This window comes from Budorcas taxicolor, chromosome 18 (genome assembly GCF_023091745.1).
Source record: "Budorcas taxicolor isolate Tak-1 chromosome 18, Takin1.1, whole genome shotgun sequence".
NCBI lineage: Eukaryota > Metazoa > Chordata > Mammalia > Artiodactyla > Bovidae > Budorcas > Budorcas taxicolor.
Genome location: NC_068927.1, coordinates 60,772,620 through 60,788,281, shown reverse-complemented (window position 1 = coordinate 60,788,281; position 15,662 = coordinate 60,772,620). Strand labels below are relative to the sequence as shown.

The following is a 15,662-nucleotide window of genomic DNA, read 5'->3' as shown; positions in this document are numbered from 1 at the left end:
TTTCAACAAATAAATTTTGAGTATTTACTATAAAACATGTACTACTGACAGCACTAATTTGCTTTACAAGGCTTGAGGTACATTAACATGTTTTTCTCTAATCAGAGCAGGAGACACACCCAATTGGCCCACAAAGTGGTAAGAGAACCAGGATATGAATTTGAACCTACTGGGACGACTGATAAAACTTATTTGTAAACATGACCACCCACCAAATGAATAGACTGCTCCTGCTGCTGCTAAGTCGCTTCAGTTGTGTCCAACTCTGTGCGACCCCATAGATGGCAGCCCCCCAGGCTCCCCTGTCCCTGGGATTCTCCTGGCAAGAACAATGGAGTAGGTTGCCATTTCTTTCTCCAATGCATAAAAGTGAAAAGTGAAAGTGAAGTCGCTCAGTCGTGTCTGACTCTTCACGACCCCATGCACTGCAGCCCACCAGACTCCTCAGTCCATGGGATTTTCCAGGCAAGAGTACTGGAGTGAGGTGCCATTGCCTTTTCCGATGAATAGACTAGAAAATATTAAAAAAAAAAAAAAAACAAGGAACTTAGAAAGAAAATATCAAGGAAGATACAAGACAGAAGTAGTCTGTTTAACTATTATTCAACTATCCCATCTCGAAATGGGTTGTGAGTCATCATGGATGCACAGAGCGATTTAGGTCATGTCCTGAGAAATGTGTTCAATAAATTATCAGAGATTATCTTTACAGTGAGAGTACGTAGAAGGTGGATGGATGTGATAGGTAAGAACAATGTTTCCATCCATATCAAGGTACTATGTGAGGACTGGTCAGGACTAAGAAAGGGCCTGCGTGGAGCGTAGGGTACACAGGTTTATGTCAGATATCAGCTTCTGACTGCATCTCTTTGTGAAAATAACTAAGAACGCCAACTAATATACTGACCTTAAAAGAAAAGAACTAGTTCAGCAAGTTTATGGGCATTATACTATGGGTATGGGACAGAAACAAGAGAGATTTTAAAAGTGACTGTGATATATGGAGAAAGCAGGATAATACCTGTTATACTATTTACAATGTAATGTATCCAACTCTGATTTCATAACTTACAATAGAATGCTTATATTCAAGAAAAACATACACAATATTCCAGGATATTGTGTAAGAATCTCATTAGCAGAAATCAGAAGGAAAATCCAGGAAAAGGCTATCTAAACCTGGGTTCCTCTGCCAAGTATGATTAACCTCTCCATTGGACATTTACTTCGTTTCTTCTTCCACATATGGTCATCTCAAGATCGAGGAGTATCAAAGGAAAGGAGGGATTGACACTGACTCTGGAAGACCTTCCCAGTTACAAAAGCCTTTCTGAGGCATCCAACTCTTTTTTGTAGAAAAAGGCTTTTTTCTCCTAGGCCTTCCCTGAGTTCAAAAGAGCAGATTCAAACAGTTACTAACACATTAAAGGACATTCAAGGATCATACCGTGATCAAGTGGGATTTATTTCAGGGATGCAAGATTTCTCAATATCCACAAGTTAATCACTATGATACACCACAGTAACAGTTGAAGACTAAAAACCATATGATTGATAGACTCAGAAAAGGTTCTGACAAAATTCAAGTCCCATTTATGATAAAAACCCTTCAGAAAGTCAGCACAGATGGACCCTACCTCAACATAATTAAGACTGTATATGTCAAACACACAGCTCACATCATACTCAACAGGGAAAAACTGAAAGCACTCCCCTTAACAACATGAATAAGACAAGAATGTTCACTATTGCCACTTTTATTCAACATATTTTTGGAAGTCCTAGCCACAACAATCAGAAAAGAAAAACAAATAAAAGGAATTCAAGGTAAAAAAATAAAGAAGAGGTAAAACTGTCACTATGATGCTACACACAGAAAATCCCGAAGATGCCACCAGATGACTACTAGACCTCATCAATGAACAGAGTAAACTTGCTGGATACAAAATATATAGAAAACTGCTGCATTTCTATACACTAATAATGATATATCAGAAAGTGAAATTAATGAAACAATCCCATTCACCATCTCAGAGAAATAAAATTCTAAGGAATAATCCTACCTAAAAAGTCAAAAGAACAGTACTCATAAAACGGTAAGATGCTGATGACTGATATCAAAGATGACACAAACAGATGGCACAAACATATACCATGTTCTTGGATTTAAAGAAGTAACACTGTCACAATGACCACATAATCCAAGGCAATCTACATATACAATGCAACCCTTATCAAATTAACAATGACATATTTCATAAAACAAAGAAAAACTTAATTTCTACCAAAATACAAAAAACTCTGATATCTAAAATGATCTTGAAAAAGAAGAACAGAGCTGGAGGAATCATGTTCCCTGAGTTCAGACTATACTACAAACTGACAGTCAACAAAGTGAAAGTGAAGTCGCTCAGTTGTGTCCAACTCTTTGTGACCCCATCTACTGTAGACTACCAGGTTCCTCTGTCCATGGGATTTTCCAGGCAAGAATACTGAAGTGGGTTGCCATTTCCTACTCCAGCAGATCTTCCTGACCCAGGAACTGAACCTGGATTTCCTGTTGTAGGCAGATGGCTTTACCGTCTTAGCCACCAGGGAAGTGGTATGATGATGGCACAAAACAGAAACACACATCAGTAGAACAGGACAGAAAACCCAGAAATAAACCAATTTACTTAGAGTCAATTATTCTATAACAAAGGAGGAAAGAATATAGAATGAAGAAGTCTCTTTAATAAGTGATGTTGGGATAAATGGATAGTTACATGAAAAAGAACGAAATTAGAACATTCTCTAACACCACATACAAAAATAAACTCAAAATGTGTGAAACATCTAAATGCAAGACCAGATACAATAAAATTCATAGTGGAAAACAAATGCAAAACACTGATATAAATGTCAGCGAAATTTTTTTGAATCTATCTCTTAGGAGTCATGGTAATAAAAGCAAAATCAAACAAATGAGACCTAATTAAATTTAAAACCTTTTTGCAAAGCAAAGGAAACCAAGAAAAGAATAAAAACTAAACTTTTGGACTAGGAGACTATATATGCAAATAATGCTACCTATCAGGAATTAATTTCCAAAATATACAAACAGTTCATAGAGCTTCATATAAAAACAAACAAAGAACCCAATCAAGAACTGGGCAGAAGATCAAAACAGATACTTCTCCAAAGGAGACAAACAGATGGTCAACAGTCACCTGAAAAGATATTTGACGTCTCTACTTATGAGAGAAATGCAAATCAAAACCACAAAAATGTATCATCTCACACTGGTCAGAATGACCACCATCAAAAAGTCTACAAACAATAAATGCTTGAGAGGGTGTGGAGAAAAGAGAACTCTCCTACACTGTTGGAAGGAACATAAATTGGTACTGCCACTTTGGAGAATAGCATGGAGGTTCCATAAAGAACTAAAAATAGAGCTATCACATGAACCAGCATATATGCCCAATCCTGGGCATATATCCAGAAAGGAAGAAAACTAATTCAAAATGATACATGAACCCCAATGTTTTTAGCAGCACTATTTATACCAGCCAAAACATGGCAGCAACCTAAATGTTCACTGACAGACAAAGGGATAAAGAATATGGGGTACATATATACAAGGGACTATTGTGAAGTGAAAGTAGCTCAGCCATGTCCAACTCTTTAAGACCCCATGACCTGCAGCTGCCAGACTCCCCTGCCCATGTAATTTTCCAGGCAAGAACACTGGAGTGGGTTGCCACCTCCACAGCATAAAACACAATGAAGTAATGCCTTTTGCAGCAATATAGACAGATTTAGGGATTATTCTAAGTGAAATCAGAGAAAGACAAATATCATAGGATATTATATGTTGAACTGAAATAAATGATACAAATGAACTTATTCACAAAATAAACTCACCAGAATGAAAAACAAACTTATGGTTACCAAAGGGGACAGTACAGGGCGGTGATGGGGGCAGGAAAGGGAGAGCTAAATTAGGAGTCTGAATATTTACAAACTAATGTATATACAAAATAAATAAACAACAAGAACCTACTATATAGCTCAGGGAATTGTACTGAGTATCTTGTAAACTGCAGTATACCTGAAACACAACATTGTAAATTTACTTAAAGAGTGGAGAAGGAAATGGCGAGCCACTCCAGTATTCTTGCCTGGAGAATCCCAGGGACAGAGGAGCCTGGTGGGCTGCCGTCTATGGGGTCACACAGAGTTGGACACAGCTGAAGCGACTTGGCATGCATGCATTGGAAAAGGAAATGGCAACCCACGCCAATGTTTTTGCCTGGAGAATCCCAGGGATAGAGGAGCCTGGTGGGCTGCCGTCTGTGGGCAGAGTCAAGACATGACCTACGCGGCTTAGCAGCAGCAGCAGCAGCATACCTAAAAAGAGTGGTTAGAGCAAAAACAAAAACACCCTTGCAGAGATGTTCAAAAGATGTTTCACAAGGGTGTAAAAGCTACTAAATGGGGGAAGCAGTCTATGAAACAAGACATGTTGACAAAACTGAATACCCACCAGCAAAAGAATTTACTTGGAACATTATCTTACACTACAGACAAAAAGGAACTCAAAATGGTTCAAAGACCTAAACCTAAGTCCCACATGTATAAAACTCCTAGAAGTAAACGTGCAGGAAATGTTTCTGGAAATTGGACCCACAAATGATTTACAAGATATAACACCAAAAGCACAGGCCACAAAGTAAAACCAGATATTAATAAATTGAACTATATCAAAATTATAAACTACTCTGCATTAAAGTGCAGTGAGTTTGAAAAGACAATCAACAGTAAAAGAGAAAATATGTGGAAATCGTACATCTGATAGTAAGTGAGTACAAAGAATATATAAAGAATTTTAAGAGGGACAGATCACCAGTTCTACCATAGGGTCCATTCCCCAATCAACCATCCAACACAATGCAAATACAAAACACAAACACTAAGAGTAACACAGAAATTTGAACTCAATGATAAAATAAAAAAATACCTACAATGCACAGAACAGTGCAGCCAATAGCCTCATAGATATGAGAATGTGAACTTGGACAAAGTTGTCCTAGGATAAATTCCTATACCATTTACAGAGGCTAAAATATATGGTCCTTGATACACATCAACAACACTGTCTTGGTGCCCTTGACAGAGTCTCCAAAGCCAGAAAATACCTGGAAAGATGTATCAGGCTCTCGTGATACTTTCTCTCTCATAATCCTAGAACATACTGACCACTCTACTGGATAGCATCAAGTGGTGACTTTGTACACAGCAAGAAAGTAACATTAGGAATAGTGTCTCCATCACAGTTTTCTGTTACCTACTAAATCCACTCCACAGAGACTCACCAGAGGCTGCCAATTAAACATAGGTGGATTATCACAGCAAGGAAACCAGATAAAATTTCAGACCCTCAGGAATATATTTCAAAGAAAATGAAGAGGTAAAATGATACAAAGTAAGGAGAATGGAACATCAGGAACAGTTGACATTCCCAGACTGGGTACAGCAGCACAAGAGTAAAACTAATACAACATGAAGGTCAGACATTACAGCATCTTGAGATGGGACCATGCGCTCAGCCTACAGATGGCAAGCTAAGAGCATGCGAGATTCACATATGCTCCCCTCGTAGGATCTAGGATCAAAAAGATGATCTCTCTACCCACTCTTACATTTTCCTAAGTAACAACCACAGAGGATCCAACCCACCATCTTGTCCCACTCCTAAACAGAAAAAAAGCAGCCCTTTTGAGATACTCGTTTTTCTTTATATGTTGTATTTTTGGCTACTTTTACATCACTCCCCACTGTCCAGAGCTTTTTCTCAGGCTCTAATGTGGAGATAATATTCAGATCAGAAACAGAAATTCTGGGACTCCCCTGATGATCCAGCGGTTAAGATTCTGCATTTCCAATGCAGGGGGTGTGGGTTTGATCCTTAGTCAGAGAACTAAGATCCCACATGCAGAATGGTGCAGCCCAAAAAAGTAAACAAGCAAGTGAAAACAAACAAATAGATATTCAGAGTTATCAGAAGAAAGAAATCTAAAGTGCTGTGGATTTTTTTAAACACTGAGCAAAAGTCAAAAGGAAGAAAATAGGAAATCGGGTTTTTTGGTATTTTTTTTTTTTAACATTTGCCAGTGAGCTTTGTACCTAATTAAGCTCTGGGACAAGCTCAGATATGACATGAAACAGACATAGCATCTGAAGAGGGTCAGTTTAACCTTCTGAAGCTGTCTCATGCCCCAGTCACCAGAACTCTCAGATGAAAGACATCAGGGCCTTCCAAAGGGCACACAGGGAAAATGCAGATACCCAAGGGCAGCTCTGGAAGGAAATCATTCTCACCCAAGGAGAGCAGGTTCCTGTAGGTCTCCAGCATCACGTCCCTGTACAAGGCCCTCTGAGCAGGGTCCAGGAATTCCCACTCCTCCTGAGTGAATTCGATGGCCACATCCTCAGAGGTCAGTCGTTCCTGAAATGAAACCACATGTCACCAAAAGGGCCATGAAAAGTTCTCATTTTCATGCAAAAGAGAAAGGGTAGTAAGGTGTACGGATTGACTTGGCTGAAGCTTGTGTTCTAACAGATCCATGCAGGGGTATCTGGAGAAATTATGGATCTCTAATTTTAATTTCTTTGCTAAGACCTTATGAGATCCTCCAATTAATATGGGTTTTACATCATTGTTCAAAATCCATGAAATATATAAAAATAAAGCTCAACACTGTTTTAGCTATACAGAAGTTGTCAGATATTATGTTCTACCCAGTGAGTGCAACTCATTATCTCGATGAGGTACAGCATGAGTGGTGTCTTCAGAGATGACAAAGTCCACGGCACTTTTAATGGAAAGGTCAAAATTTTCAGGTATGATGTAGATAATAGCAGCAAGGACCAAATGTTTCAAGGCTTCCTGTTGCTCTAAATCACTGTAATATTACTCTAAACATTAAATAAGTACTTTACAGGCAAGAACCTGTCATCAATATAAAAGCTCATTAAAGGACCATCTGTTCCCACCTTACAGAACCAAACCTGTGTCACAGACACTCTGAGAAACTTGACTCAGATCAAGAAGGTAAGAAATGTTACATGAAGCACCTGAACTCAGAAGCTTGGGATCAGCAACTGAAGCTTAAGCATCTAACAGTGAAGTAATACAGAGAACATTACAAGTCCTTTGACAGAGGGCTCCTAAAGAAAACTTGAAAGGAGTCCAAGGTGAGCCTCTTTCCTGCCACTCTGTCTTCTCTGCAGGGAAAGCAGCTCTCGGGCCTCCAGTCTTCATCCCTTGAAAATGGACACCTGTGACAAATTCATCTCTACCCCCTCCCTGATTGGGAGAACCTCCCTCCTGTTGAGTGATCACTGTCCACAGTGGTGGTGAAGGACCAGAGACACTGACTGATGAGAGCCACAGCAGCTTGGCAGCCCCAGGTCCCTGGACCATCTCACTTATTCCTAGCCACAGCTTCCAAACCAGTGCCATTTCAAAGGACTTTGACACAGCAGCCAAGTTCCCTGGAGCAGGAGCTGCCACAGCAGGGGTGGCTGGCTCTGGGGCTGGAAGTGGGACTGTGTTTGGGAGCCTCATCACTGTTATGCCAGGAATCCTTCTCTGAAACAGTAGCTCTTCTACACCACGGGCTTGGCCCTCTCAAAGGCCATGGGGCTCTTTTGCCTGATGGTGGTCTAGTTCATCTTCTTCACGATATGAAGGAGCTATTTCCACCTCCCATAGTTCTTTCTCCTGTGTCTGCCCTGTATGTTCCCTTTCCTGTAACTCCCCAGGCAGCCTGCGGAAAGTGGTGGGCTCAGAGTTTGACAGAAGGAAAACAAATAAATATTGTATTAGTATGAAAAAAAAAAAGTCCAAGGTGAACAATGTGGAATGGCATGAAAGGTCATTATAGATGTGGATACAGAAACACAACTGTTAGTAATTTACTACTTAAAACACTAACAGGATTGTTTAGAAGATTTCAAGGCCACAAATTATACTGATAACATAATTTGAACTAAAAAAAAAGGTGATATATAGTTTTAAAATCATGATGTCTTCTATCTAAACCACAGACTCACACATGCATGCATGCTTATCTATAAAAAATTAACTGGCATGAGAGGATTTGTCTTTTGACAGATTTTTTGGACAATTTTATATCATCCTTTCATTCACATGTGCTTCAGCATCTTTCAGACGATAAACATGTATCCTTTGTACTCAGCTGAGTTTGTCAACAGGATTCTATACTAGGCTACAAAAAGAAAACTGGTAAAAACATTAAAAAAAAAAGAATACTTGAACTCAATTCATAATAAAATTACCATATACAAAGATACAAATATAATTTTATCCATTTAGATTTACATAGCAAGGCATTAACACAAGCCATAGACTTTGTTTTTTTTTTCCATTAATAAAACAGTGATTTGAAATTAGAAGAGTCATTAGATCATGACCAAAATAAATATCACAATAGAAAAGTAAAAAAACTTCTTGGATAACTAAAAATCATGGCAAAAAATAACATGAAAAAATATAGTTATTAAGTAACACTATCTCAAGAAATATCATGATAGGAAGGAAATAGTCAATACATTCCTTCTGAAATTACAGTGGCATGAAAGGAGCTGTCCAGGGTGCCTGTCTTTCACCACCATATGATGCACAGGAGCAGGAGCCACTAGAAGAACTAACAGGAGGAATAAACCAGGGCAAGAGACACAGAGTTTGTCAGAGAGTTGAAACAGGTAGTACTCACAAACCTAAGAACATGGACAGGTGAAAAGTGAAAGGATGGAAAAGGTCCATCCTAAAGAGAGCAGGGGAGACTGTTATATCAAACAAAATAAACTGAAGAAAAAAAAAGTGCAATGAGATAAATATTGCATAACAATAAAACGGTCAATTTACCAGAAAGTTGTAACAAGTAAAAATATATATACATCTAACATTAGATATCTCAGAAAAATGAAGCAAACATTGAACTGGCATGTACAGATCACACCGCCCAAGAAAAGCAGAAAACACATGTATCTCAAGGACACAGAAAACATTCTCTATGAGAGACCACACGTTAGGCCAAAATTAACCATTTTAAGAGACGGATACCGTAAAAGTATCTTCCCTAACAACAACAAAATAAACACAAGAAAAAAAAAATTCCTCAAATGTGAACATTAAACAACTCACTCTTACACCACAAATGGGTCTAAGAAAAAAATCACATGGAAAATTTTAAATACATGGATGAAAATGAAAAGACAACATTACAAAATTTGTAACACAGAGAGAACACTGTACTAAAAGGCAAGTCTGAACTGTTAAATGCCTACAGTACAAAAAAGAAAAGATCTTAAATCTGAAACCTATTTTTAGACCTCTAGGAAGCAGAAAACAGAAAACAAACTAAACTCAAGTTTAGCAGAAGGAAACCTGTAAATAAGACAGATTAAACCAGAGATACAATACAAAGTAGAAAAATATAAACATCAACAAACCAAGAGTTGATCTTTTGAAAAAACTGTATAGGAAAACCCCCACCTTGACTAAGGACAAGAGAAAGAAATATTCAAATAATTAAAAACAGATATGAAACAGGAGTGATTACAACTGAGGTCAAAAAGATAAGGAAGTATTATGACTGATAATGACTATAAATGACAGAATATAGGAGATACTGGCAAATTCTCAGAAACATAGAAACTATTTTACTTATTAAGAAATAAAACAATTGATAAGTGTTAAAAGTGAAAGTGATAGCCACCCAGTCATGTCTGGCTCTTTCTGACCTCATGGACAGTAGCCCACAAGGCTCCTCCATCCATGGAATTTCTCCAGACAAGAATACTGGACTAGAGAGCCATTCCTTTCTCCAGGGAATCTTCCGACCCAGGGAGAGAACCTGGGTCTCCTGCACTGAAGGCAGATTCTTTATGATTTGAGTCACCAGGGAAGCCCATTATAACTAAAGAGATTTAAAAAGTAGTCAGAAACCTCTAAGAAAAATACAGGACCAAAATCTACCAAACATTTACAGAAGAATTACCACTAATCCTGCTAATTCTATGGAGCAAGCATGATTCTAATAGTTTGCTGATTTCCCAAAGACACAAGAAAGGAAAACTAGAAACCAATACCCCTGACGAATACTGATGCAAAATTAAAATACTTGCAAACGAACTTCAACACATATTAAAAAGAACTGGGGAAACAGACACAGAAAACAGATGGAGGTGGGAGGGGAGGAAGGAGAGGGTGAGATGTATGGAGACAGTAACATGGAAACTTACATTACAATATATAAAGTATGGAGCCAATGCAAATTTCCTGACTGACTCAAGGACTCAAACAGGGGCTCTCTAACAACCTACAGGGGTGGGATAGGAAGGAAGATGGGAGGGAGGGGACATATGTATATGTATGGCTGATTAATGCTGGTGTTTGGCAGAAAACAACGACTTCTGTAAAGCAATTATCCTTCAATTAAAATAACTTAAATAAATAAATAAAAAGATCTGACACCATGACTAAGTGGATTTTATTCATATAAGGCAAGGAGAAGTCAACACACAAAAATCAATTAATATGACAGATTAAAGGAGAAAAAAAAAACAGGATCAACTCGATGCAGAAAAAAAACATTTGACAACAATTTGACAACCTTTCAAGATGGAACACTCAACAAACTACAAACAATAAATTATACCAACATCAACATAATAAATGCCATTATGAAAAGAGCACAGCAATGGAGAAAGAATGAAAGCTTTTCCTCTGAGGTCAAGAAGAAGGCAAGGATGTACACTCTGCACTGCAGTTCAACACAGCACTGAAACTCTTAGAGCAATAAGATGAGAAAAAGAAATCAAAGGTCCCCAAATTGAAACAGAAGTAAATGTTATCTTCTTTCCCACATGACAAAGTTTCATCAGTAAAAATCATAAAGATTACAAAAGAAACATGCTATATCAAAACAGATTTCTAATAACCACACAAAGGGTCAATCAACCAATTAACTCATTATGAAAATTTCCATGACAATCTTTGTAGAAGCAGAATAAAACATCGGGAAAGTCATAGAACTATTCAAAGAGCAAACAGCAAAACTCTTGAAGAAGGAAGATGGAGGTCTTTCTATTTCAACACCTATTACAAGGTAATCAAGGTGATGCAGTACTGGTATAAAAACAGACAAATAAACCAACTGAACAGAACACAGTACTCAGAAATAATTCTTTGTGCATATATATGTAAGGTATATTCACAAGGATGTCAGATACACAAAAGGGAAAGGACAGGCTCAATTGCTCTGATTCCCAGATTTTACCAGCTGCTCCACGTGCAGTTTCCTTACCCTGGTTGACAGAGCAAACAGTGCATCCAGATAGGCCCTAAGCAATCCCTGCTGCCCAACAGCACTGAGACCCCAGCTCCAACCCGTGGGTGAGAAGCCTTGCCCTGGACGGTGCCCACGGGAGCCTCCTCACAAGGGCCAGGTCACTGGGTCATGGGGAGACGGGATCTAAGTGGAGATGACAGGGCTGAGGGAAGGCCTCGGGTGAGTGTGCATGTACAGGAGTCACACAGGACACTCCAGAGTCAGACACGATTAGTGAGTCCTGAGAAGGGCATTTCAGGAAGGACAGACTAAATATGACCTTACCTGAGAAAGAGCCATGCCACACTCCTTTTTTTTCCTCGTCCTTAACTTCAGGGCTTCCTCAGGCAACACGAGTCTTCAGAGGTCTATCATGGAAGTTGAAAACATGCTGTTTAATGCTTAGAGTCAACACATCCCCTTCCTGAGCCCCAACCACACACACACAGGGAAGCCCTCACCATGAGGAACAGACAGGCCCCTGTGGCCACTGTCTCAGGAGGGACTCAGGACAGTCAACTTCCACAGAGAGACCAACATGGGTCTCTTTCCCACACTTTCCCTCGGCTCACACTCCCCTCCTGCTGAGGCCTCATGTACACAGAAGCAGGAGGCACCTCTGCTGACTAGGCAATCTCCTTCAGGTCATACAGCAGGTCCCAATCCATCCCCACTCAGAACAGAGCATCCCCTCCTCAGCCCAGATCTCAGCCCTCAGGACTGGGAGGACTCAAGACTCATGATGCTCAGTGAGGGATCCAGACTGGAATCAACTGGGCCATCTTAAACATTCTCGAGCTGTGGACCAACAAAAATTATCTGAAGGGGAATCTCTGGTCAGTGGGTACAAAACATGTGTGTCGGGAGCCGCGTTAGACATTACTGACAAAATGGAGGCACGGCCCCAACCTCCCCTCCTTGTCCCGCAGGCACGGACCCAGGATGAAGGAGTTAGGTCTTGTGATTCTGACTTGTTTTTTCCTTTCCTCAGTTGAGTTGACTGAAAAGAATGTTAAGGTGCTTATTGTCCTTGAGAGGAGCAGGAGAACGCACAAAGCCTTCTGCAGTTGTGCCCAGAGAATAATCCATAAAGTTAACCATTGACATTTGTTCAAGGATCTTTACAAGAGAGTTCCAGGATAAGCACGTAAGCCACAGCCTGAGGCCATGGGAAGGATTGTCATCTGAGACCTATTTGTGAGGGAAATGTTTATGGCAACGGAAGTTTGCCGAATTTACGGTTTAGAAATAATTAAGAATACTTAGAAGCTAAAAATTTAAGGAATGTGGTAGTGCTAGCATGTTTTACTATAGCTTTACAGATTAGGAATTTCAGAGCTATTAATAGCTAGAAGCCTTTTTAGGGGATAGTGAGCTTAGGATGCTAGGGGCAAACAGGATTTAGAAAGGTAAGAAATAAACTGAGGAAATGTGGTTTGCAGCCCAGACATAAGCATGAGTTACAGTGTAATCACAAGTTAAAGTAAACAGGATTCTGAGAGAATAGCTGAAGCAGAAACTCTGTTTGAAGGGCAACAATGTTTTATGGAGAAAATAAATCTGGGTGAGGGGAAACTGAAAATGCCAAACCTCTGAGCTAATGCTTTTCTCAATGTATAAAAGAGAACCTGAAGCTTGAAATAAACATGCAGTCCCGTACCTTGAGTCAGAGGCTGCATCATTCTCTGCCGATACCACTCATCTCTTCAGGATGATTCCCTGGCTGCTGGAGCTGGACTCTGGCATGTGTATGCAAAACGCGTCATCAATGAAACGTGAACCCTGGACTGAGCACCATTCAGAGGAGAAAAGCACCGCCCCCCAACTCTCTTTTTTTTTCCCAGCCTTACTAAGGTGTAACTAACAAAAATGGTATAAATGTACTGTGTACAAAGTGATCATGTGATAGACTCATACAATGAATAATTATTATAGTCGAGGAAGTTACACTTCCACCTATGACTACACTGTATTATTTCTCTCTGGGCGAATTTCAAAGATATAGAAACACTACCGGCAGCATGCAGTACCTCAAATCCCCAGAACTTACTTTACAGCAGAAAATCTCCACTCTTTGACTACCAGTGCCCCATTTCCCCGTCCACCCACCTCCTGGTAACAGCCTTATTACTCGATGGCTCTATGAGTTTGACAAGTCTAGTTTCCACATAGTGTCTGTCCTCGTTTGTCAGGCTTATTTAACTTCGTATAATGTTCTCTAGGTTCATTCATTCTGGCATAAATGCAGGATCCTTGGTATTTATATTTATATACAGAGGAAAAAACAGTTGATGAATATACAGTATATAATAAATATTTCTATACCATACTTTTGTAACCTATTTTTTTGTCAAGAGACATCTGGGCTTTGTCGATGCCTTGGCTACTGCAAATCCAGTCACACTCATGGGACTGTGGACATATCCCTGAAAAACTGATTGCTTTTCCTTTGGATATCTGTCAGAAATGGGTTTGACAGACTGTAGGCCTCTTCTGTGTTAATTTGTTAAGGAACTTCCATTTTATTTTCCAACATAGCAGTACCATTTACGTTACCACGAAGAGTGCAGTTAAGATTCCGTGTTTTCTGTATTGTGCCTGTATGTGTGATTATTTTGGGAGGGACAGGAGTGGATAACACAGAACCCAGCCTGGCAGCAAGACAGTTGCAGCTCCATCTTCTAGAGGACAAGCCTCCAGGCTGCAGATCACTGTGGCATCGCTGCCCTCTGATTTTTTGGAGCCATCCTCCCCTACATCACAGGACTTTATGATTCTCCTCAGGTTGGGCCCAGAGATCCCTACCGAGCAGGACCACCTTATAACAAGTATTCTGTGATCTTAACCTTAGTGCTCCTATTTTCCCAGCAGGACTCAAACAAACTTACAAACTTTCATGGTGTCCAACAGAGTGTCCACAGAGCCCATAATAAGCCTCTAACCCTCTTATACAAACACAAAGCATTCCAAGCCCTGATAGCTCATGCATGAGGCAAAATACAGAAGAGGACACCCAAGGATCCACAGACACAAGACACCGCATTTTCATTTAGAGTGAGTGATCCAGGTCAAACATTGAAATCTCCAAAGACTATGAAAAAGAGGGATAATTCCAATGATGCACATGGCCCACTGAGAACTCGGCATCTTCCAAGGAAACACTCCAGATTCTCTTGGTATCTTCCCAAATGCACATGAACCTTTCTGCACCGGCAACCCCAAGTACACAATACCAAAGTTGATGCAAAAAATGACTTGAGATTTTCCCTGTTACTCTACAGTGCCTGCCTGCTAAAAGAGCCAACAAAAGCCAGGGAGTGGAGTGGATGCTGGGGGCACCTGCTAGAACCAGCCCCTCAAGCCCAAGGCTCCCATCCTCCTGCACCCACAGCTGCCTGCAGGCTCAGCCCAGGCCACTGTTCTAACAGTGGAAAAGACTTCTCTTGGCTGAATTCCACGTTCTTCATTGCTGCTCACGTGTGGTCATGAGTTGTCAAATCAAACCTGTGCAGGCACATGTTAGCCTCAGCACTGCTGTCCTGGGGAACACGAGCTCAAGCAGTAGAACCTCAAACCACTCCATGCAGGCTCTCCAACAAACCCGCTTCCAGGTGCTCCAGCCTGGAACGGAGACATTCTCTTCCAACAGATCCACACACCCCTTGTCCCTGCAACTACACTTGGGATGGGCACACGCTCCATTCACTGGGCTCACCTTGATGCTCCCAAGTACTGCCACAACCCTCCTGCAGACCCCACCAGGCTCCCTCCCCTTTCCCCATTTGTCTACCTCTCCTCCCTGCGTAACTGGACTAAGCAGGACTAAAGCACACAGGGGTTTCCTGGCAAAGGGGATCACACGAGGAGTGCCCACGAGCTACCACCCAAAGGACACTGCACACGCAGTATGAAAATCAAGAGATTGACCCTCCTGGGAAAGTCTGCCACCACCTGGGGACATTATGGAGTCCACGTACAAAGGCGTTTGAGATGAGGAAGTCTCAAAGCAAGGGTCTCCAGGTCCCACTATCTCCTGTTTTCTCCACCCACACCTACTTGGAAGATATTCTAGCTCTTGGGGGTTGCAGGGGGCTCATCCTCAGTGCACTGAAATCACAATGCTTACAAGGAGCACATGAACTCCTAGATGGCAAAGCTGCTGTCCACAATGGTGACTGGTCCCTGGATGGAGAGAGCTTAGATCTGGGGGCTGCAGAGGACGAAACCCAGCAGACTGAACATGGGGACATCTTAGACCAC

At 40.6% G+C, this 15,662-nt stretch overlaps 1 protein-coding gene across 1 annotated transcript in view; it reads right to left on the bottom strand.

The window, feature by feature from the left end:
* LOC128064126 (zinc finger protein 665-like) overlaps window positions 1-15,662 on the bottom strand; it is a 159,134-nt gene that overhangs the window by 4,818 nt on the left and 138,654 nt on the right. The window contains exon 2 of the mRNA XM_052656919.1: window positions 6,355-6,490. Coding sequence (XP_052512879.1) covers window positions 6,355-6,490 — 136 coding nt within the window. The remainder of the gene's footprint in view (window positions 1-6,354; window positions 6,491-15,662) is intronic.